A 25,705-nucleotide genomic window follows, 5' to 3' on the forward strand; every position below is an offset into this window, starting at 1 on the left:
CATTAAGTGAAAAAAGAAGTGACATCTGAAACAAAAACACATTTTGGCAACCAATTGGGGCAGCCTTGGCCCCCATTGGTTTTACAGTTGTGCCTATTTGTTTTGTGCAGGGCAAGGTTGCCCCAATGGTTTCTTGAAACTTGGCTTGTGTTTTTGATATCTCCACTTTAAATGGCTGGGCACTTTTGATAACTTGGCGTTTTTTGACATTTCCAATGTGTTTTTGTTTCAGATACAAATGACAGATTGTGTAAGTTAGCTACTGGGAGTAGTGAAAATACCTCAAGCTTTTGAAAATACACTAAACATTTATAATTCACAGTCTTAAAATATTCTAATCTTTTTTTTATTACTAATAATAATAATAATAATAATAATAATAATAATAATAATAATAATAATAATAAAACATGTTTAATCGTCCTGAGGATTGAGGTTTAATTACGACGCATCAAAATAAAAATTTCCAACAGTTCAGGAATTTTATTCCATCCATATACATGCATAGCAACAACGTTGTTGAGAAATAATTTCTGTCATAAATAGAACATTGGAATGATCATCTATTACATTAGTGTTTTTTTTCCCCATTGTATTCAAGAACAACTATCGATACTTCATTCTTGTAGTTTCATTTTTATGTAATACAAAACAAATCTGACTTGCCGTCCTTTTGTAATACTGCTTTTAGTAATGTCATTTTTCTTTTAGAAAGTATTGCATTGACAGCTAAGATTTAAAAAATTGAGACCAAAGGGCATCAGCAAACGGAAATACAAGTACTATACAAGAACGCTGTCATCCTCTTTAAAACGCACATTTCTGAGTTTAAGAAAAAGACAGGGACAAACTGCCACATACATATGCAAAGCCCAGTGACCAGTGTATATACTCAAACATAAGATGCAGGATTTTGCCTGGATATTCCCAAAACAGTGGTTTAAGTCAAAATGACATTGAATTAAAGCTGCAAATTATATTTACGCATATACAAAAACTGCAACAGCAAATAAGATAGAAATACACAAGTGCTTTTGTAGCTATTTTGCCTAAAAATGCTTTTTTTGTTTTCTGTGACAATTGTATTATTGAATCTAACTTACAGTGTAAACAATGTGTGCTACACAAGAATGACTATACAATAACATTACAAACAACTTCTGATATAAAGTTTTTCATTTAAATTAATATTACTACTGCTATTAACACTGATTGTAAAATAAATAAACATATGTGAGTGGCACCAATATTACACTTGATTTTTTACCAATGAATTGCATTAAATCTTAAAATGAGTTTGATTGTCCACAAGCAGCCTATAAAACTGCATGATGCACTATTCAACACACACCATGTACCAAAAAAAGGAGATTAAAATGTCATTTGACATGTTCTGCTGCGTGTGACGAGCAATAGAACTTCTTGTGAGTTATAAAGTTTGAGAGATTGTTAAACTGGATATCACAGAGGCGGCAGTATTTCCCACTCCCTGTTGCCTGGGCTGATCCATTTACACCTTTTGTGACGCTGGGCGAAGGCTCCTCTGGTGACAGTTTGATGGAAGGTGATACATTTTCATTTGGGTTTTCTGATCCCCATGTTGGAGACGGATGACTGTCTTGTTGCTGGGAATTATGGGAGAGGTTATCCTGCTGCAAGTTAACTGTGACTGACCTGTCCTCTGGTTTATGTCCACCATTAACTATAACCATGCCTCTGTTTTTAGGCAACAATGGCAAAGGCTCTTTGTTCAGATGGGGGCAACCGTTTGGGGCTGATTGGTCTTTAGGAGTGTCATTTCCTCCATTTGTGCTCTGATCCATGTTACTGATTTCACTCTGCACCACTAGACTACCTGTGATGTAATCGCTTGGCTTTATCCCATAATATGGCGATATTTGCTCAGCCCCTTTGACTTTCTTTATTGCTCCAGGATAAAGGCAATGTGGGAGAAACAAACTCTTATTCTCTTCTTTTGTGGAAATCAGCTGCGCAGCCTCACCAAAGGCTTTGAGCCCGGGTAAGGTCCCTATGTGCGCTGAAAACATGTTACCGTTTTGAGTAATCAGCTTGGCATTCCCATTTTTCTCACATTTGACAGGACTCTTTTCATAGCTGTCATCGGTAGTATTACTTTCACTTTTTATGTCCTGAAATAATGTTCGGTCAATGGTGCCACTCTCACTGAGTTGGTGAGCTGTAACAGGACAGAAATTCTGTTTATGTGCAAGGTAGTTCTCAACTTTGTTAAAACTGATCTTGCAGACTCCACATTCGTGGTAGTCCAAAAGCCTTTTTGGAGAACTGCATGTGTTGTCTGGATGAGGGGAGGACTTTTTGCTGAGATCTATGGGAGCATCCAGGTCCTGGTGATCTAGTGTATTGCCTTTGGTTGCAAGAGCAGCTTTCGTAACCGTGAGAGAGGTTTCAAGATGCTTCGGAACCATCCCAGGAAACACATCACATCTAGGATGGAATCGATCACCAAGGTTCTCAGCTACTTCTTGAGAAGTGCAAGGGCTTCCCAATGTTGGTATGCCCAGAAAACCTGCCTGTCCCAGCTGTGGCCTTTGCTCCTGATCCGGGAGACACATCTCATACATCTTCCTGCGTTTGCGAGTGCGCATAGTCCTCTGCATCGCAGGCACTTTGTTCGCAGAAACACGCTTCATAGGAGGGTCATGGCGACTAGCACAGTAGTACTGCTTATGGACCATATATGTTTCACGGCGGCTGAAGGTTATATTACATGCAGCACACATATTCTTGTTTGGATCATTTTCAGTTTCAGTAATAAAAGTGCTGGGACTTTTTATGTCCATTGGTTTTCCATTAAGCCTCTCATCATTGCCAGTCGGAGTTGGCACTTTTTTAGTTGGCGTAGTAAGTTCTTTTTCAGGCCCTTTGCTGTTGGAGTTGATCACGTCTAAAACTGATGAGTTCAAGCAGGCTGACTGAATGAGATGGCTATCAGGATCTGAAGGGTGGCACACAGCACTGAGTATATTCACAGAACTGTGGCCACTATTAGGACTTACAGCCTCAGGCACCTTCTCTGAGACACTGGAGAAATCAGGCGACTTGGCTATGTGTTGCCAACGGCTGTTGCAGTAGTGCTTCTTATGGACCAGATAGTTGTCTAAGTTGTTGAAAGTGATATTGCATTCAAAACAGGTAGCTCCTTTTGGCACGAGAGGGCTGTAGATGACAGGAGGATAGTTGCCTCCTCCGTGCCTTAATCTACGATGGACCAGTTCAGACATTTTAGCTAGTATCTCTGAAGCTTGAGGAACCACAGAAATATCCTGGGAGAAAGCAAACTGGGAAAGGAATGGACCCATGGGGAACGTAGGGCCCAAATTGGGTTGGACCGGAGATGAGGCGAGCCTTGGGCTTGATGGCTCTGACTTGATTCTTGTGTATGAAAAGTTTGACTTGTTCCCAGGATGTGCCTCATTCTTCTGAGTTGACAGTTTCTTTTCAGACTTTTCTAGCTCTGGGTCAGAGTTCATGTCCTTGTTTTGTGTACATTTGGGGCTCTGAAGGGCATCCTTCCTGTTTACCATGTCTGATCTTGCCTGCTGCAGTTTTTCTTCACTGCCCCTCGGGGAGTGTTCGCTGTCATTCTCTCTGTGAATTTTGCTGCCGTGTCCATGTAACTCCTGATGCTGCAGGAGTTCCCTGTGGTTTTGGAAGCTGATATGGCAGTGACTGCATTTGAAGGCAGCATGAGACAGGTGAGAGAGGATGTGGTGTTGGAATGTAATAAGGGAGTCTGCTGTGTAGTTACATATTGTGCATTTCAAGCTGGCGCCAGGAGGGAGAGTCTCTTCCATTTTGACACCTGTGAAAAAGATAAAGGGAAACTTGTAAGCTTCTTTGCCTCATCTTTTGCTTCATGTGGAGTGCAGTGACCCATTTGAATAAGAAGTAAAAAAGCTGTCTCTTGACATTGCTCATATTATCCCCCTACCCTCCAAAAAATCTAAGATGTATCTTTGTATCTAACCTTTCAAATCCTAATTATATTAAATTCCATGAAAAAGGAAAGTTTAGAAAAAAAGAACAAAAAACATTAATATAGCATTTGAAACTATACAGTCTTTAATATCTATTTTTGGTATGAAGAGTAATTTATGCATATAAAAGTGATTACTTACTGCTATGTGTTGTTAAGTGCATTTCAAGAGCTCCCGCACCACTGAAGCTCTTGTTGCATTGTGGGAAAGGGCAGATGCTTGGTACTTGATGGGGACCATTCTCATTTTCCTCTGCCACTGCCTCTTGCTCCCTTTGTCTACCGCTGCAGTAATACATAAGATGAGCCTGTAGGTTCCGCTCACTTCTGTACCAGATTCCACATGCCTTGCAAGGAAAGATGTCCTCTGAAAAACAGAAGCAGAATATAAATTAAAGTAATCCCTTCATCTCAGAAAAGTTACATTCTGTAATACCTTTTTATATTTCTTGCCTGCATTTTGGGAAGAGTTATATCTTATATGATGCCATGACTTGCACAGCGAAATCTTTTTGGAAGGTCATCTAACATTCTAATGTACCTACAACACTTTAAACACTCTTTGTGACGGTTATAATATGATGATAGCTATACCTGTAATAATGGTACACAGGTAAAACTAAAGAGAATAGAAACTTAGAACTGTATTTCCATAGTTTTGGATACACTTATAGTAAAGTTTTGGATACACTTTTAGTAAATAAGCATGTCAAGACATTCTCAATAATGTGCTGATGTCCACCGAAGTTTCATATATTTAAAATTTGAAGAGTGTAAACATTATTTTATGGTATGGTTTTACGCTATTATAGTTAATACAGTGCTTTTGTATTTTAGTTGGTGAATTATTGACACACAAGGATAATGACTACCCGGGAAGGTGCAAGTGTACATTTTGATGGGTTTACATGCTACAAAAACATTAAAAGGTATTTAAATAAAGGAAGACCAGCACAGCTCCCAGTTTTGTACTTACTGTTGACAATGGCAGTGGGAAGAATGGATGCCATGGCAGCCTGTTGAGGGAGCAACTGTATTGTGTCCAGAAGGCGTGCTGGGTACATTCCCTCTGTCAGGGACATATGGCTGACAGCTTGTAGCCTTGAGTCAAAATCTACAGCAAACGCGACCAACTCCACACCATCCATGATGTTTTTTGTTGTAGTGCACCAAAGTTGACCACCTAGAAAAGAAGAAAAAAAAAGTTGCATCTAATGAATTACTCAGATGTATTTAAAATTGCAGAGCATAACACTTAAAACCTCTTTTGCTATGGTTTCTTCATCAAGGTTAATTACATATTTGTATAAGATGTGGCAGTAGTAGTGGCTAGGGTGGTTGGGTCTCTGTGTTAGATAGACTGCACATCTTTCTTTATGCCTCATTTGTGCTCAGGTTCCAGTGACCTCTCAAGGTAAATAGTGCATTTTTTGTGATTTAAAATTATAATATAAAGTTGAGCCACTCCTGTTATTACAATAGCCTTGAAAAAAAAGGCAATACTGGCAAGGAGTTAGGAATAAAGGATGTTATAAAGCACAACCCTTAAATAGAACAACACAGGTAGGCCTATATAATTGTGTACAATTCATGGGGAACTTGAAGTAGAATAACAAAAAAAACAATGCTATTGTTTAAACCACAGTTCAATGCATCTGTAAAAGGGAACTGAAAAGTAATGTAATAACATATTATTGCATTTATTCATATTGTAGTAAAATAAAGTTCCACCAGCTCAAGAAATGCATATGATCCCAAGGGCAACATTTATTAGAACCATATTTAACATTTTACAGGTTAACTATAAAGGTGCAAATACTGTAAAACGTCACTCTGCTGCTGCTGTGTAGGTGGCAAACTGTATTTAACTTGTAAGTGTTGCTGACCATATTAGGTAACAATACATTTTAAAGATAAGGCACTTGAACTGTACAGTATGTTTTTGTACATACACGTTTCAAAAGGGCATTGGGAGGATTTAAAACTTAAAATCCACAGTTTTGTATCCTTTACTGCAGATACAATCTAGGGCACAATACAGCATGCTGAACAGGACAGATAAATATTACGCATGGTAAAGGTCGAATTTCACAGAAAAGTTACTACCATGACAAATGGCACACTTCCCTTGACGAAAGAACACATTTTGTTTTTCACATGGTGTGTGTTCAATGTACACACCTTTTTAAAGAACTGGCACTGTCTACATGATCTAACAAAGGGTTTATTTTAAGCTCCCTAGAGGTAATATAAAACCCATATCAAGTTTTCTAGGATTGGTTAAAAAACATGTCTATATATATTTATAAATGTTTAAGATAAATACATAAATAAATAGGTTGACAACATCCATAACCAAAAAATGAAGATGCAAGAATGCATTGTTGACTAATAACTGATAGGATCTGGCTTTTTATGGCCAATCAAGGAATCAATGTGCTGTTTGAAATATATATATATATATTTTTATATATATATATATATATATATATATATATATATATATATATATATATATATATATATATATATATATATATTAACAATAATGTATCTAAGTATATGCCCCAGAAGGTTCACCAGGGATATGTTAGTAAGCTTTGCATTTTATTTAATTAACTACTATTTAATTGTAGTGTTGCGTATAAATAGTCGATACAATATATTCATTGAGTAGGCAAAAAAAAAAAAAAAAAAAAAAAAAAAGGTTTTGGCTTAGATCATTTTTATCTCTGTACATGACAGCCTTTTCAACTGCACTTCATTTTCCCTTGAAGAGATTACAGTTTTTAATATGACTATTTACAAAAATCTGGCTGGAGAGATAACTACAAAGTATAATATAGTAGCGCTAAATGGCAGAATTAGGACATTGTTTTATAGAAAAGATGGAAAATTAATTAAACTGGACTGCTGGCTTTCAAAGACGTGCAAACGGTGTTTTAGTGTGTAATCCAGACCAAAAAAGGGGCCTGCAACTTTTGACCTTAAACATATTGGAAGCAGTCTGTCGATAGTGTGGTTGTAAAATAGCCTCCTAAAAGCTTGGTGGATGTTTCTGGATTCTCTACAATGTGTCATAAAAAATAAATCTGATCAAATAATAACAATAATATAATCATGAATCTACTGTCTTTGTGGGTTAGGAGTTTATATTTGACTTTAGTTACTGAGACTCTATTGTAATATCTCAAGCTCACTTTAATCAACCCTATTATGCCAAATTAATTAAGCATGCTTCTGTCACTGGTACATTTAAATTTAAGTTATAGTAACAATTAGGGTTGTGAACCTTCAAATTAAAGTGGAGCCGTGCGCCTGTATGTGTTTTCTACAACGATAAAACTGGCTGAAAAAATCTCAAAGCTCAGTAATGGTAAAGTGTAGGATATTTACAGAATGCTGCATTGGTTTGGGTTGCATCGATCTTTCTCAGAATGACAACCTGAGTTAATGGTGTCACTATATAATAAGATGCTATCAACCCTACAAGATCCAACCTCATGACTGAAGATTTTCAAGGGATGTGCTCTTCCCTGTGATTTGATTTTAGTGATGTGAAAAGAGAACCAACACATGAACAGTCCATGTGTTTTTGTTCTTGTAGACAAGGCAGGAAACATTGCTCAACTGAAAAATGAATGTAGAGCAGGTACAGTACTGTCTTTTTTCTACTATTCACTATACGTGTTATGCTTTTTTATTTATAGCTTAGTATAAATTAGTATATAAAAACTATAGCTGCAACAAAAATGGTTCAGATTTTGTAACACGGAACACTCATTTCTGTACAAACCTACTTCTATTATCTAAAAGAGTAGATTCTTGTTTAACATGTGCAATATGAGGACAGTGGCATATCAATGTTAACGGCCATGTGGCTTTTGTCAGGTGTTATTTAAATTTTAGGAAAATAAAACAGCATTTTACACTTATAAAATGAAAGCCTGGCATATGGAAAAACAAGCATATATACAAGCATATTACAGCACCATTCTGTTTACTGTTAAGTGAACATTGCCATTTATTACTCCTTTTCTTTATCCTGGAACGATTACTGGAAAAAACACTCTATAACTCCACATACTTTTTTGTTTAATTTATTTCATTCCTTCATGTTTGCACAGCACAGAAACGTAGCAGAGGATCTAGACCCTCAGAGATGGAGAAAGAGAAGAAACCTGAACTTCTGTTCTGTGCCCAAATGTGATATGTTGGTTTGTGCACTGTCTGGAGGCTTGCAGATTGAGATTCTCTAAATAGACATTGTCTATTATATCTGCCCGATCCTCTTTACAAACAAGGGGCTTTTACCTCAACAGGCAATTACTGTAGTCAATTTATAAATACATTCAAAATTGGGGTTACACTTTAAATTACAGTCTGCAAAGAATCACGGTGAAATAACCGCTATTTCTGTGGTATTCTACCTACATTCTGAATGAATTTGGCCATTTTTAAAAACTTTTTTTTTTTTTTTTTAATCTCCAGTCATGATTTAAAAGTATAACAGAAATTGGTGTGTCTTGTTTGGTTGTTAGGCACAGTGTTGTCAATGATTAAATCAAGGAATCCTAACCTGAAAACTGCTTTGTGGATTTCACCCCCCTTCGGAGCCTGTTGATTATTGTTGTGTCTCTGAATGGTATGACTGGACGGTTTTACTGAGTGTGAACTGATTCAAGCAGTTTGGTTAGTTATGTTTGCATGTGTATACACAAGCATCTGTCACGTAGTTCCACAAACGGGTTACATTAACAGTAATGTTTTTATAGCTAATGAAAGATAGCTAATGTTTACATAAGAATGTCAGGTTAGTATCATAACCCTGGTTCACTGCAATAGAAATGTAACCATTACCTAATGGGTATTTACCTCCTAAAGACCCAAATCCTGAAAATTGCTGTGAAGCAGTCAAGGCCCGCCCCGAGGGCACAAAAGGACTGCACTCACAGATCACAGCATCATTTTTCCTTCAAGCCTGCTACAATCATGGACGCAGCGACCTTGAAGGTTAACGGTTACATTTCTATTTCAGGGAACCAGGGTTATGATAATAACTTAACGTTCCCTTTCAAGTACAAAATGTAGCCATTACCAAATGGACGAGTGTACCAAAGCCGTCGCAAGGGCAAGATTGCAGAACGACTGGAATACTACAAGGCAAAGTCGAGAGGCTGCCTTGTGTGTTACCATACGGAACCCCAGTAACAAGTAGCTAAGTCTAAAAAATGGAGGGACAAATTAACTATGCCTGTATTGTAAGGGTCGAGTAAGAAGCCGCCCTTAACACTCATGTTCCAAAACCAGGGTTTTGAGGATCCACGACCTCGTAAGGGTATGGAGAGTAGCCCACACCGCAGCATTGCAAATGTCTCTGACAGATGCACCCTGGAATAAAGCCCACAAAGTTGCCATGCCCCTGGTGGAATGGGCAGTGAGCTTTTTTGGAGGGAGCAAATTGGCCAGCTCATAGGCAGTTCTAACAGTGTCTGCTATCCACTTGGACAGCCGCTGCTTAGACAGGGCTTGACCATGGGACTTTGTCCTATAGCAGACAAAAAATAGTTCGGACTGCCTCCAACTTTTAATCCTGTCAATGTAGTATGCCAGGGCATGAACTGGGCAGAGCGTATGGAGCTGTCGCTTTCTGTCAGACTGGAAAGGCGGTGTATGGAAAGCTTCCAATTCCACAGACTGGTTGACATGAAAATGCAGAGATAGTGTTCGGCAAAAAGGCAGGATGATAGCGAGCAGGAAAGCCACTTTTAAATGATGAAAATATCAACTCAGCTGAATGCAGGGGCTCAAATGGAGGATTAATGAGTCCATTAAGCACCACGTTTAGCCTCCAGCAAGAAGCAATGTCCTTCATAGGTGGCCGAAGCTGCCAAGCCCCTTTTAAAAATTGCCCCGTCAGGAAGTGGATATGGGAGAGGCGGTGGGCTCGTCGTCGAAAATCAATTGCCTCGTTTCCCCTGCTGTAAGTCAGGGCACTTGCAAGATTACATTGGCCCTCTTGATTAGCGGTATAAGCTCTGCCGACAGGGAGAGCTTTACCGCTGGGGACGTGCCGTGGCGACTCTTCTTCCTCTTCTGTGGGGGAGGGGAAGGAGAGGCAGAGCTCGAGGAAGATGAGGAAGAGCGTGAGGATGGTTTCCTGCCTGGGCTACTTTCCCGGGTGCGTAATCTGCTCTGCCTTGGCACAGAGCCATGGGGTGAGGACGCAGCCACCTCTCTAAGATAGGGTGATGGGGAAGAGCGCCGAGAAAGAAAAAGGGGCGCAAAACTTGCAGAAGCTGTGATTAGCCAGTGCCTCCTTGGCGCTGGCCGCTGGCTTCACGCAGGGTACAAGGCCGTAGCGGGACGTAACAAGCAACAGGCTGAGCACATGCCGTGCTTATCCTCAATAGGCAGACTGGCCTTGCATGTCTCACAGTTATAGAACCCAGGCCTGATGCAAGGAGCAAGCAATGCAGTGTACGGATACAGTTGGTGCTGCCTCAATCTGCTTATAGATATCAAGACCCGAGCAGGACTGGTTTGGTACCTTAAAAGGTACTGGGTCGGTTCGGTACCGGTTCGGTGACTTTAGCACCGGGTTAATACGGGTATGGTACCGGTCGGCAAAACCACTCAGTCAGTACCACACACAAAGCTGAGGGAAGCCTGCTGGTTAGAATGGACTAACAGCCTTTGCAACGATGATGCTAAAAATCAGTCACCAAAATGACATCAAGGTACTGTGGTTGAATTAGTATCTTGGTCCAGCAGCTGCTTTTGCTGCACATTTTCTGAGCACCACGTTGCAGAAAGGCCTGCGCATAGTATCTGTAAAAAACAGAACATACACAAAGAGAAAAAACTTCCTCAACAAAAAAGAGTAATTAAACAATTACATAAATAATATAAAATGTCTCGTATGGTGCTAAAAAGCAAAAAATGAGAAAAAAAATAAGCTCCAGCCAGAGCTATGCAGCCTGGGGGAAGAGCACAAAGTCAGCCAACTTATGCTGCTGGATCCCTGGGAAGGAGCGACTTGAGCTGCTGGCTTGACAGGGATGTAACAAGCAACAGGCTGTAGTGCACGCAATACGCACAATTAGTAAAAACTATTACAACGATTAGTTTAAATATCACATATAATTTGTGTAAAAACACAATAAATGCTAAATATATACAGATAGAAGCAACAATATACTTGTCTGAACAAGGCTCTCCGATCAGGTCAATCTTGAAAGGGAAAATGTCCTTTTGTGCGGGCCATAACTGTGTCACAGGCTTGCTGAGCAGGTTTGGTATACAATATTCAGGATTTGGGTCTTTAAGAGGTATATACCCATATGGTAATTGTTACATTTTGTACTTGAAAGTGAACTGAAAGAATACTTTTAAAAATGTATATCCTTAACAATATATTTATGAAAAATGAAGTGTTGAGTTTATGAAATACTATCTCTGTCTAGAGACAATTTAGATTCTAATCACCTTTGTTTTCTTTTAGTACCAACATCTACAGTGTTTGTTCAAGCTGATTTGATTTTGAAATGTTTAGCTTTCACAAGGATTTTGTAATTCAGTCCATTTCATGCTAAATTTTTCATTTTCACATATAAATTCTGAAACCCGGCATCTGCACAAAGTCACTTGAAGCGGACAGGTTATACTAACAATACATTGTGTTAAATTTACACAAATTACTTGGAAGCACTCACAAAATAGTGCCATTATAGTAGTTGTTATGGTAACCAGTAGATTTCGCACCTCAGAAATATATTTGTATCTTTTTTTCAATTTCACCTGCTCTCTAATATTTTACTTACATCAAATTTAATTGTGTGGTCCAGTGGTTAAAGATTGATTATCTTAAGACTGGAGATATGGCTGGCTCTTTTTATTAAGGTTTTAATCTAGAAATGCATTTCCCAGTTATTTTAATAATGAGGCTGTGTGGTCCAGTGGTTAAAGAAAAGGGCTTGTACCCAGGAGGTCCCCGTTTCAAATCCCACCTCCGCCACTGACTCATTGTGTGAGCCTGAGCAAGTCACTTAACCTCCTTGTGCTCCGTCTTTCGGGTGAGACGTAATTGTAAGTGACTCTGCAGCTGATGCATAGTTCACACACCCTAGTCTCTGTAAGTTGCCTTGGATAAAGGCGTCTGCTAAATAAACAAATAATAATAATTGGATTTGAAACTTTTTTTTTAATACTACACTATTTTAGTAAGTTAGTGTTTCAATTTAGAAAACAGCAATTCTTGGTGGATGTTTAAAATAGTTCTCCTTTCAGCTATTATTAATTTGATACTAACACAGTCCCAGGTCCAAGCTCATTTTCCCCGAGATTCTTAAATATCAACCCAATAGTAATCCCCATAAATGTGATACAAATATGAACATATATGATTAAATAAATTCTGACAGCAAAGTGTTTAAATACTGTAGCTTATAATTTATATGCCTGCATTTTTTTTATGAAAAAAAAAATGTATTTGAGCTTTCTTTGTACAGTGGCCAATGCTGTCTGAACGTGGGCCATTGTTTAAATCCTTCTGCAGAGTACCTGATAAAAGAATAAAGAACTATGACATATTCTAAAAACAATAGAGGAATTAAGGAGAAACAATGGGCCAGCTGCTTCATTAAAACAATCAAAATAGCATCCTGTACATAGACCAGATAATTAAACACTGCTGCTTTATACATTTTCTCAGTAAAATATTCATCCCCTCACAGGGAAGTTCTGCTGGTTAAATGCCCTTTTCATTTGATGAAAAAGGGGGGGGACGACATGAAAAAAAGTACACTTAAGATGCAAACATGAAGGAATTTCAGTAGTAAAATTATGCTGGTCAATATAAATAATTTCTGCATACATTTCACCAAAGTAGAAAGTCTATCAAACTGGAGTATACACATGCATATAAACCTTTTTAATGTTTTAAGATAACAAAGCTACAGTCCAACATTCTGATTAATATGAAATTATGGCTTTGAAAGTTTTTTTTTTTACTTACTTTTACCTACTCATCACGTTCACTGCTATTCAGTAATAAAAGCCAGAATAAACATGTCTTTCCTAATGCAAAGTAGCAAGAAACTGAGCTACACAAATAACAGAAGAAGCAGGATAATTAAACTGGCTTAAAGACAGGTATTTATATGTTTGCATGTAAACACCAGAACTCCTTAATAGTTTGCTGTAAAATGTGTAGTTAGGCACATCAGTTATTCCTTTTACCATCTGTCCACAGAAATGAAAGCACACTGGCTGTAATAATGAGGTGGAAAGAAACTCACAAATTCATTAATTTTGTTGCTCTTTCATTTTGGGGCACACGTTCCTTGCATTTTGAGCTTGTTAGTTGTCAAACAGACACAGCGTATTTAACATAAACTCATACAATAGTATTCTGTTGTGTTCTTGCTATGACCTGTAGTAAAATATAAAGCTTTATGTCAAACAGTGCAATGTAACACAGTACTTCAGCAGTGCAATGCAGTGTAACATCTATATTAAACTTTGCAGTACTAAAGCAAAGTTAGTATTTGTACTGCATTACCCCAGCAGTCTTAAATAAATAAAAAAAAAAACAACATGATCAACACAATATGTGTAACAAACTACTATAACAAACTACTATGCAGCTTCAAAGTATAGCCATGTGATTGAATTCAACGGGATTCAAATCCCATCCCTTGCAAATGTGTTGTTCAAAATGAGCCCCTGGTCAGTTCTGGGCTGTTCTGACAGATCAGTGTGGAAATGACCTGCTTTACTAGCCAGTGGTTTGACTGAAGCCTGCTTGTGTTGATACTGGTATTTCCATTATGTTTTAAACCTTTTGTTATAAAGATGTACTTCTGCACCTACTCCTTATTTTGCATCAAGGTTTCTTTACTGTGTAGCGTTCTGAAACTTATTCTTGCAGTACTTCAAACATTATAAAGTATTTTGGGTCCATGGAGTGTCATGCAGTGTTAGTTACCAGAAAGTTATCATCAGCACATCTTTTAGTACTTTCAACTGTGCCTGTTACAGTATTACACACTATCTGAAGCTGATATTTCATAAGACGTGTGTCTGAAATTACAATCCCTATAAGGCATTGCTACCTGGTGACATCAAAGCGTTTCATAAATGGGGGCGGTATACCTGATTCTAACAATACAAACGCCTCCAGCTGGTTTCTGTTTCCACGGAACTAAACTTGATATTGCTACAAATGACATTATGTGCCACTAGGTGGCATTCTTCACATACTGATTGCAGACCTTGCTTCTCCAGCCACCAGTGTTCAACACAACACTGATTTCTCTGCAAATTAAACGTGATGTGCTGGTGGCATTCTAAACTTAATAAAGCAAAGGGGAAAGGTGAAAGCAAGAACTTGCAGTAGAAGTTGTGTGGGTGTTCTCAATAGATTTTGAACCCAGCAGAAATCCACCTTGTCTCTTATTTTCATTGACTGTAATAAAACACTGCATATATTCCTACTTTAATTTTGTATGTGCCTGAGCAGTAAACAGTGATGCTGGGGAAGTGAACTGGAAAACGACATTATTACATAGATTATATACAGCCAAACGTGTTTAAAAAACACATATATAAAGTACACTATTGTAGTGTATAGAGACCATTTTTTTTATAAATACCACTTTCACTATGTTCCATTGTGTGGTCATTTTAAAAAGGTTTGTTTTTTATACTGTTTCAGTTACCCTTGTTATGAGATAAATATTAAAGATACTGTTCTATTTTGACACAAGTGCAAAGGCACATTTTCTGAATGGAATAAAACTGTTGTAATGGTATATAGCTTGCACAAAAACAACTTGACAAGTAGTTTATTGCTGGTTATATACTGTTTAATCTGTAATTACATTTTGTGTTCCTGAAAATTTGAAGTGAGGAACAATGCTGGCATGGGTGTCGAGCTGACAGGACTTCCTTATCCAGAATTTCAATAACTCAAATAATACATTCAGAGGTAAAACTTAAGAAGTGTTCATATGTGTCATTTAGTGTATTATGAGTTTTACCTCACAAGAGCTTACCATCTCAGTGCTGACCTGAACACCCAAATGCTGACCTGAAACCCCCCTGCTTACAGCCTTGGTTAAGCGCAGAGTGAAACCATCAAACCAATTTCACTTGTGAGGTGAAGCGGCTTTCAACCCAGGCCTCCAGGGGGAAAGCATGAAAGTGAATTAGCCCACTCCTAGGCTAGGTACAGTAAACCCTCATGAGATTTACATTGTGTTTAAATGGATGTGATTTTTAATTATTTAAAGTACATAACTAAATATTGGTATACTGAGATGTACGGCCACCATACATAAAGACTCCTGAAGACTACAGTGCAAACTAAATTTAGCATCAAGTGTTGTTTCGCAGATGACATCCTGTGCTGAAAGCTCATGGACAGCCTCAGGCTAATGGCATACAGGTCAGCATCAACAAATTAAAAAGTCTTCCAGAGAGATATTTCTAGCAGACCTCCCTTGCTATGCATTCAGAACTTAATAACGCTGGGGCTGGTCTATAAATACTACTAGTAACTACACAGTCACACTGTATGAAACTGGTTTTCCCTGCGTAAAGAAAAAAAAAAGCATTTTTAAGGAAGGCTATATGGTTTCATTTTTAAATTACAGTATTGTACTTATCTGTTTTATTCTAATGCTGGTAAGCAGCTAACACAAGGATAAATCTAACTTTACATATTTTCTTTATGTCGGTGATAAATGACATTCAACTATCTTCAGTCAATGTAACAATATGAATATCTCAATCTACAAAAATGCATTTGCAATTATATATGTGGCGTCTTTAAGACATGCAAAGCAAACAGCCCCATTATTTTTTGGAGGTTAACAAAATGTAACAAACCCATCATCAACTTTGCAGTAATCTTCAGTCAGTTAAGAAAGGCTATGATAATGTAGCACCAATGCTCAGTTAAAGGTAAACCCCACAGGAATGACATGGTCCCCAAACCATTCAGTCTGGGAATATCAACAGAAGATGATATTGAGATTGTAGGTCTGAGCTGCAAATAATTCAGTGTTAAACAAACATTATAACAATACTGAATGATTACTGGTATTATTAGTTTCTTTCAAATATCACTGTACATATGAAAACCTACAAAATACAAACAACATTAGGTAAAAGCAATGGTACCTAAACAATGCTCAAATAACATTTTGGTGTGCTAATTCATTCTCTATTATGTGATTTTAAAACAATGTAACTCAATAAATAAAACAATAAAAAGGATGGAATGAAGCTTCTATTCACATTTCTCATCAACTCATCTGCAAAGGCGCATTCCTATTGATTTGCAAAGCCCCTTCTATGTTGCATATTACTAAAAGTAAATGCTAATTACATTTTCTGTCAGTTTCTATGAGAAATAAACAATTTGCAGTTAAAACCCATAATTGCATTTGTCACGTTGTGTCTCTCAGCAGTTTGGAAGTGAGCAGTCGTTGCCCTTGCTCATTCCCATTCTGTCGTTCTGGCAGGCCCGCGCTGCCCCAGGTATCACGGTTCGGCCATCTGGACCCGACAGCTGTCTCTCTATTGATCACAAGGGTTTAGCACTTGATCAAACAGACTGGTACAGGAAATTGTTTTTTTCCCTACAGAAAAGACCAATAGCTGAGCGAGAGAAATGGAATATTACTGAAATCCACCACCACTATCAGTGCACAAGCACCCTCTCTCTAAGAACCACAGGATCTCTTGTCATTTACAGGAATTAATTTAAAGTTTTGATTTCACATCTTACGTGAAATCGTAACCCATTAGTTTGATTTGGATTTGATTTTTAACTGTGATAGATAGAGTTTTGGATGGTTTGGATGAGTTGATAGACAGTACTGTGTCAGAATGTATATATTTCCTACTAACCTGTTGCCTACAGCAGTTTTTCTCAACCTTTTTGAAACCAGGGGCTGGCTTAGTGTCTTCCTGAAAGCTAGCAGACCACTACAATGTAAACCTTATGGGACTGTTTTTTTTGGCGGGTTTTTGTATAATTTTTAAACACACGCTCATTTTGAAAAATAAAAACAAAAAACCTACAATTAGTTAAGTGCACCTAAGTTGTTTCCTATTGGTTTTGTAATATTTCTGTGGTATTTTTTTTTCTGGGAACCTTTTTTCTGGCTCTTACGGACCTCCATTCAGAAACACTGGCCTATAGGATACCACTGTGCAGTTAATCATATGTTGCAGCTTAGTTAGATGTTTTATGTAAGTGAATTAATACAATAGGTAATTATAGTTAGTAAATAAAATACCAGTAATTTAGCTTAAACATTAAATGTATTTCCTTTAAGATTTTAAATTAAATCTATTTATATATACACTTTTTTACTGACTGCACCTAACAGTTGATTTTTTTGTTTTATTTTTTATATACATGCAGTTTCTACTTTATTTCTTTTAATATGCAGGGTGTGTGTTTGTGACTTCAGAGATCTCCGGTCTCTTTTAAGTACTTGTTGGAACCAACTGGAGTAAATACAGAACCTAATAAACACACCAGATGGCAAGCATTACTTCATTCCAGCTCTGAATCAAAAACAAAACATTTCATCAAATGTAGGTCATTTAGCTGGAGATTTTAAAATATGTCAAATTTTAAGTCCTATCTCTTAAAACTATTGTATGGCACCACTTTTTGCCTTTTTATACAATTGATATCCTTATTCTTAATAAAAAAACAACCATTATATTTTATTGTGTTTAAGTGCAGTATACCAACATATACTAATTGTTTAGTAGGGTTGGGCGATAATGACATTTTCAGTTATCGATTATCGTCTGTAAATTATCACGATAATCGTGATTATCGGCAGAATAAATACAATATTTAAAATTCTTGTATTTTATCAAATTTATATTTGAGTAGCATGACAACCACCAGACATTTTTGAAAAAAAAATAAAATAAAATAGACATATGAGTTTTTAAATTTCTGGTGGGTGCCCATAAAAAACATGAGTATAAAAATACACCTATTCTAATTTGTATATTAATACATTATGTAATTTTCCTATAAAATACATATATTTTTTTCTTATTTAAACATTTGTTAAATCGAGAATATTTTATTTCATAAAAAAGTGCCACCAAATGTATTAATATAACAAAATTGCTAAGGTTACCTGGAAGCATTTGTTTGCTTTACTTGTGTGGTGAATCTGCAATTAAGAGAATCAAACTAGGTTTTGTGTGTGTGGGTGTGTGTATATTGTAACGATCCTCGTGGTTCCCGCAGGCGTTGGTTTCTCACAGGAGGAGGTGGGACGCAAACCCAGGACCTCTCACTCTGAAGCATAGCACCGATACCGCTGTACAAGACAACTAGGCTCCCTTTCAAGAGCTGTAATCGGGCTTATGTCTTCATATGTGACTGTGTCACCTATCAGCCCTGACCCCTACTCCCGTGGACGATACAGTATATAGAGTTGTATACTATTAAGAACATTCTGAGTTTTGCACATCCCTGCTTGTATGCAGACAGTTTAATAACATACACCACATATCCTTCCATTAAAAGTGAACTCTCTTCTATTCATGAAATACCCTTTTTTTATGATAGCAGTGCCATGGGAACAAATATATGTATATATAAATATATGAAGAGCACCTGCTTATTTATCCTCATGCAGTGCATAGGCTGCAGTATAGTACTCATGTCTTTACTGTAGTTTAAAATAAAGACGCAACAAAGTTGTTTAAGCTATATTAAACGTTTGCCATATGGTTGTGTTTTTATTTTTTGTTTTCTTTTTGCAATTACATTCAATTTACGTACAAAAAAATACTATGTTTAATAGTCAAAAGTTCCACTTTTCTACAGTAATTTTTGAGTGAGCTAGCATTATTTTTTTATTTTACAAAAAAAAACCAGTCATGCTTTGCCAGTGTACAACTTGTTACCAAAATGAAACCATGACGTAAAGTTAAAAGCCTAAGCATATTGTTTACAATCAATACTTAACTTCCCAATGTACGCAGTGCTCACACAGATCATGCTTTACGCCTCATGCAGACAGTTCAGTGCTACTTACTGCTCAATGCAGAGATGCTTTCTGCTTCATTGGTTCACGGATGATAATTATGATTATCGATAATAATTTTTCAACGAGATAAAATTATCACTGCAAAAAATGATCGTAATTATTGATATTATCAATTATTGTTCCAACTATATTCTTTAGGCAATGCAACTCATGTAGTTTTATCATAATTTCTTACATCTATACTTTAGAATTTCAGAACTTACAGAACAAAGTTGCCTGTTTTAAATGATTCTCCACTTTTGATTATGCCAAAAAAAAAAAGAAGTCAATTGTAATGTTAAATTGAAGAAAGATGTTGTTCATCGTTTTCTAAATCATGAAAAAAGCTGTTTGAACAATGTGGGCCTTACTCCCAAAACTTGAGTAACAAGTTATTTTGAGAGGTTTACCGATAAAGATTTTCTTGGCCGATACCGATAACTGATGGTTATCTACGCATGTCGGCCGACACCGATTGGATACCAATAATAATAGACAGTGCAGTTAAGCTATTGTAAACTACTAGAACATAGGGCCTCTATTTAAACTGTTTTAAAATTATAAATGTTCAAAAATGAACAGGTATTGTTTACTTGTTGCATTTACTTCAGAAAATGAATACAAAGAATAATGTAGTATTATATTGTGTGCTTGACAGCAATTTACACACTTGTTTTACCAGTCACACAAAAATAACACTTTGCATTTGTACGAGTAAAATACTAAATTTCAGGTTACAAAATTCAGTCAAACTTGAATTTGTTACTTAAGAAAAGATGGCACAGTAATCAATTTCTGCTTCAAAATGCCACCGAATACACCTGCAACCAATGATTAAGCAAGATAAACACAAATTACAAAAGGCCATTTTGAAGTACATTGTGTAATAATAATAATAATAATAATAATAATAATAATAATAATAATAATAATAATAATAACTTAAACCATCAATGTTATTTAGGATTGAACCTACATTTTAAAAAAAAAAGCATCAGAATAATATTGAACTCAGTTCATTGTTGGATTTAATGTAGCATCAGGTCTGTTCTGCTGCAAACAACTCTGCTATCCTATTGTTGTCTTCAGATTTTACAAAATTAACACCGCTCTTTTGAGACATATTTACTGCAGGTTGATCGCACGTTACACATCACTGCAAAGAAAACGACTGTCTCAGTATTCTTGCGTCATTAGTAAGCGCACCTGACCAAGCATTACATTCTGTGCTGAAAGAAATTCAAGCATGAATTTCGGTGTACATTATCGGCTAAAATAACAAAAACTACCGATCGCCGATTGTGTTTTTTTTCCTTATATCGGTGCCATGCCAATAGGCTACCGATTATCAGTGCACCCCTAGTTATTTCAAATAATTTTTAACAAAACTGTTTAACAAACAAGTTAAATCTTTGTGACTAATAATAATAATAATAATAATAATAATAATAATAATAATAATAATAATAATAATAACAATAATAATAAAACATTACTGTATTTCACAATGTTAATGTTATTTATGTATGTAGCATTTCTGGGACACTAACTAATTTCAATACATGAATTGAATTTTTTATTTAGTGTTTATGTTATTGCCATAGCCCACTATATATTGTACTTTATAGTATTCTATAGGTTATGAAAAGGGTACATACAATCTAACAGTAATATATAGAAGATACACCATCAGTGAATTTTCATATACTGTGGGAATGGGGACGCATATCTCATCTAATACTATATATGAGTAGATTAAACACCAGGATGCCCAAACACTGGTTAAAGTTAAGAATGAATACATGAAAACAACCATTTAAAAAAAGAGAATCTAGAAAAATACACAACCAGTTTTCTTCCCCATGCTCTCAATTATGGTTTGTTTCTGTGTTTTCCCTCTAAAACAAGCATTCTGATTAATCAACCAGTTACTGTTTGTATGTTCAGCATTAGAAGCATAGGCATCCCAATCTCACAGCACCATGGGATGTGTGACGAGCTCTGGCAATGTTGGCACACTGAAAAACTGTAGCCCAAGGAAAAAGAAGAAGAAGAAGTATGAGGAAATATGACCAGACCAGAGGATGTGATAAAAAAAAAAAAAAGATCAGCGAGTGTTTTCCTGTTTGGTTTTAATCTACATTTAATTAAATTCTTATCTGCTGTGTGCTTATGGCTGCATTTGAATAGCGAGACTGCATTCATTATGAATGGTAAAATTTAACTCAGAGAACATTGTGTGTGGCCTCATAAAAAACAAGACTTAAATGATGCATGCACCAGCTGCTTAAGAAACACAAAATGAGTCAATTAGGACCTTTTTTAAATTACTGCAGTGTCAAAATGACAAGTAGGTACAGGGGAAGACACACTAGAAATTAGGTGTTATTTTAGATAGATAGACAGACAGACAGACAGACAGACAGACAGACAGACAGACAGATAGATAGATATGCAGTTGTATCAGTACACAGCTTTATGAAGATGCATGGAGATAAATAAAACCCTGCATGATTCCTTATATAAATAATCTGGTGGAAAACAATCTGGTGTCTCCATTTCAGTTTGTATAATTTAGCCTTTAACTAACACAGTGTGTCAACATATATATTTAAATAAAAAGATCCTTGTTAAAAGTTCAGTGTTCAGGGGCTGCAGTTTGCTCAGTTTATTCTTGACACCATGGTGAGACATGGTCTTCAGGGTTGTTTGTAGACTCAGAACCTAATGTGTTCCTGTGACAGAGACAGAATGATTCTTGGTGATAAATCTCTCCCAACCTGTGAGGGTGCTGTGTAAAGGGATGGCCAGACAATTCATTCCCAGGGTTAGAAGGAAGTCGTCATCTAGAAAGGGGGCAGAGCTATGATACACTAAACAATCTACCCGGAAGGGAAACAACGTGGCAGCCGCGGATTGGAGGAGCGGTTGCACTAGTTAACCAAGTGGTTGTGCTTGACGGTACAAAAGGGGACGTAGCGAGTGTTGTTATGGTTAAAAGCTGAACCGGAAGGAGAACCTGTGTTGTAATCGTGAGTATTTTGTTTGTTTTGTTTGTCGTGTCTAACAAATACTTGTTTGTTATTATTAGACGGCTAGTCGCTAAATGCCAGCACTAAACCAGGACAACACTGCACTTTGTTTCACGATAAACTGTATTCGCACCATGAGCACTAGAGCATGCACTGTGGACTGGTGATTGTGTTTGTGTTATGTGTCGGTGTAAAAAGAACGGGACTGTTATTATTTTGGGACCAACCCGTGGATTACAACGAAGCAATATTCGCTGTATTGCTTGTTATCATTGTTATTTACTTTGTTTTGTGTCATCAGACCATTGAAATTACAAATAAAATATCATTGCACCTGGCTTATCGTTGTCTGTCTGTTCATTGATCACTGCTGCTTTCCTGCACCTGCACACTGTTAACCACATTGCCACAGTTCCCCAGAGTAAGTTTAGTTAACAGAATGTATTGGTGTTTAAACATCTCTTTATTGTTTATACAGAGAAGAAAGGCTGGTTTTACTCTGTGTTAACATGCACAGGGCTGTATGTTGTTTATAACACATTATAAAATGAAATGACCTCACCTTTTAATCTGTTAATTATCCATTTTATTGTTTTCTGGATTTTTCTTTTAGTTTTGGTTTGTTTTCTTTCTGCTGTTTCCTATGATACAATGTTTTGTTTGCATTCCAATTCAAGTAAAACTGTAGTGTAGTATTGATATGCATGCTGCCATATGCATACTATCACAAAGCTAGCTTATTTGGTTGGTTATACTATTAAATACAGTGCACTCCATTTATAAGAATCACTGATATAAGAATCAAGCGCATGTAGTGATCAAAACCACTGGGACAAAATAATTTCTATACTAACCATCCTAATATACTCTGCTTCTAAGAATCAAGCAATCCGCTCATATTAATAATTTCGGGGCAAACTGACTACATGTAATACAATATTGTATCAAGTGCAATGACGTGTACAGCCAATAAAGCTGTTTTTGAATTTGAATTTAATCACATCTTGCGTGATTAGGCACGTACAGAGCGTGGATTGTGCAATGATGCAGGAAACACTGCATTGTTTGTAATCATACAGCGAGTGCGCCACTGCATTGTGCAGGTATGTTTTTGTGTGTTCTCTGTAAGTGAAAATTTGTTTCAGTAAACTGAATACACATTTATTGAATACATACTGAGTACAGCAGTGTTATTGTGTGATATGCATGTAGAGGGAGGGGGATTGCGGCACGGTGAGGAGGGGGGGATTGCGAAGTTTTGCATCTCCTCTTAGTGAAAAACTGTGAGATTGGCATCGCAACTGAAAATAAGTAAGCCACAGATGCATAAATGCAGTGCTAGTCTTGACAGTAAAATGCTGTACTGTAATGTCATTTTAATTCAAAAGCAGTTAAACTAGGCACCCTCACGAGACGATCGCTTCTCAGGTATACTGTAGTAAAATAGGACTCTGCAGCCATGATTGAGAAAACATAATCGTGATCATATAACAAGTTACTTACCCACGAGGACTTGTTTTAATTGTTTTGATGTATTGTCCTCAGTGATTGTGCACCATTGACGTACTGTATTTAAACTGCTGATGCAGAGGCGCTTTTGCTAATTGTAATGTGATGTGGCCGAGGGCAGTGTAAATGATCAGGCTGGAGTCTTGATTCACAGTTTAAAAGCGGTGTTGATCTTATTTTTCTTACAGTGCAGTGGGGAAACAAACACTAATAAAACAAAATAAACCTAGCTCTCAGTTGGAGCACTAACCGAACAACACTTAGTGTGGTCCCTGTCTGACGCCAGGACGGAAAAGCAGTTTACCCAACTAAACAAATACAAATCAAAACAGTTCATATGTTCCCCCCGGAACGACACATATACTGTGATTACTTTACTTATCTGCACAGTATAGTACTGGAACAAACAGATCTCTTTGGTTTTTATTTCTTTCTCTTCTGCTTCCACAATGCACGCAGGCTTCCACTTCCTTACTCCTCTATACCCTCATCACAAAGCTATCGGCTAAGCCCTTTTTTATCAAGGTGTCATTAACTTTATCAAGCAGTTACCCAATTGACCATTATCCTTAATTCGTTAAGGAAACAAGTATGGATTTTCCAGAGGCGTGCATACATGCGGGAACTCATGACATCTAGTGGTCAACTCATTACACTGCAGGGAACAAAGCTCTTATTCTCAAACTAACATACTGATTCTGCAGCACTTCACCACCGCTTTTAAGAATCAGCAGCTTATAAGAATCAAATCATCCGGGACAGATGATAGTATTAGAAATTGACCACATCCTCTGTACTAACTTCTAGCACACTTTTCAGAGTGACACCTATCAAATCTTACAAACCTCTACATCTGCCATTGTCCTATATCAGTCACCACACTACAGGAGCTGTTTGACACAGTGGTGCATGATTTCCCAAGCTGCACTTGCAGTCTGGGATACAAATGCTCTGCCAAGTTGGTCACCTGTAATCACTACAAACTAAATCAATTACAATTGCTTAATTTCCTAGTACCTACTAATAAAGTGTCCATACATTGTAGTATTTAATACACAATAAACTACACTAAATCTCATGTGATGTCAATAGAACCCTGTGGAATTGTGGAACAAATTAGTCTGGTTTCAGTTAATAGTCCTTTTGTCACCAGCCCAGTAAACAGATAACAAATCATAATATTACTGGGGTCAAAGCTACCTAAAAAACAAACAGAAAAGTAAATACTTAGCTGATAAAATACTTTCCAGTTATTGATGATGATAAACTCATCTCAAGGACCATTGGTTTGTTAACAAGTTGAATGAAAAAATATCCAGTATTTTGTAAAAGGGGGTGTGCAGAAACTCAAACTTGTAATCAGAATTGCCCTTAAGAAGTATTTATCGGCAGGTATTCAATAAATCCATTCATTATTGTGTTGATTTCAAAACAAGGAAAGCTGTCCTTCCCTCACATCAGTTTACAGACTTGGTACACCAGTATGGCAGTAAAAATGCCAGCTCTTAAACCACTCTAGCGCAAGTTAACTGTCATTGATTGGTACTCAGTTGTAAATGTGAGGGAAGGACACATTAATGAATGGATTTATTGAGTACTAGCCGATAAATACTTGTTAAGGGCAATTGTGAGTACGAGTTCCTGCACACCCCTATTTTCTACTATTATAACCCTTATGTGGGACTTTGAGCAGTTACTGTCCAAAAGCAATATCTAGGGCATTAAAAGGCCCCCTTTTTTTTACATTTACACCGTAATTTTGAGAAATTTAATGCACCTTGTTGAATTTAAAAATTGCCCTTAAAATTCTAGTGTATGTTAGCAGCAGAAGTGTGTCAATGCAATTATTATAAAATAGGCGGGTCATTTCCTAGGTACGTATTATACTGTGCCCATTATATTTAGTTCTGTTTTACATAAAGAAAGCATGATGTTTGTGTGTGTTTATGTGGTATTATATGTGGTAGTTAACAAATATTAAGAAAAATATGTGTTTGTTACATACAATGGGCCACATTCTCTAATCATATTACTTATAATTGTTATGAATGCTTCTCTTGTCTGAA

The 25,705-nt window shown here is 36.8% G+C and overlaps 1 protein-coding gene across 1 annotated transcript in view; it reads right to left on the reverse strand.

The window, feature by feature from the left end:
- Positions 1 to 421: 421 nt before the first annotated feature.
- zfpm2a (zinc finger protein, FOG family member 2a) overlaps positions 422 to 25,705 on the reverse strand; it is a 165,952-nt gene continuing 140,668 nt past the window's right edge. The window contains exons 7-9 of the mRNA XM_033999001.3: positions 4,995 to 5,201; positions 4,161 to 4,385; positions 422 to 3,844 (exon numbers count right to left, since the gene is read on the reverse strand). Of these exons, the coding sequence (XP_033854892.3) occupies positions 1,380 to 3,844; positions 4,161 to 4,385; positions 4,995 to 5,201 (2,897 nt within the window). The 3' untranslated portion in view covers positions 422 to 1,379. The remainder of the gene's footprint in view (positions 3,845 to 4,160; positions 4,386 to 4,994; positions 5,202 to 25,705) is intronic.

Source organism: Acipenser ruthenus, chromosome 4 (genome assembly GCF_902713425.1).
Source record: "Acipenser ruthenus chromosome 4, fAciRut3.2 maternal haplotype, whole genome shotgun sequence".
In the NCBI taxonomy this organism is placed as follows: Eukaryota; Metazoa; Chordata; class Actinopteri; order Acipenseriformes; family Acipenseridae; genus Acipenser; species Acipenser ruthenus.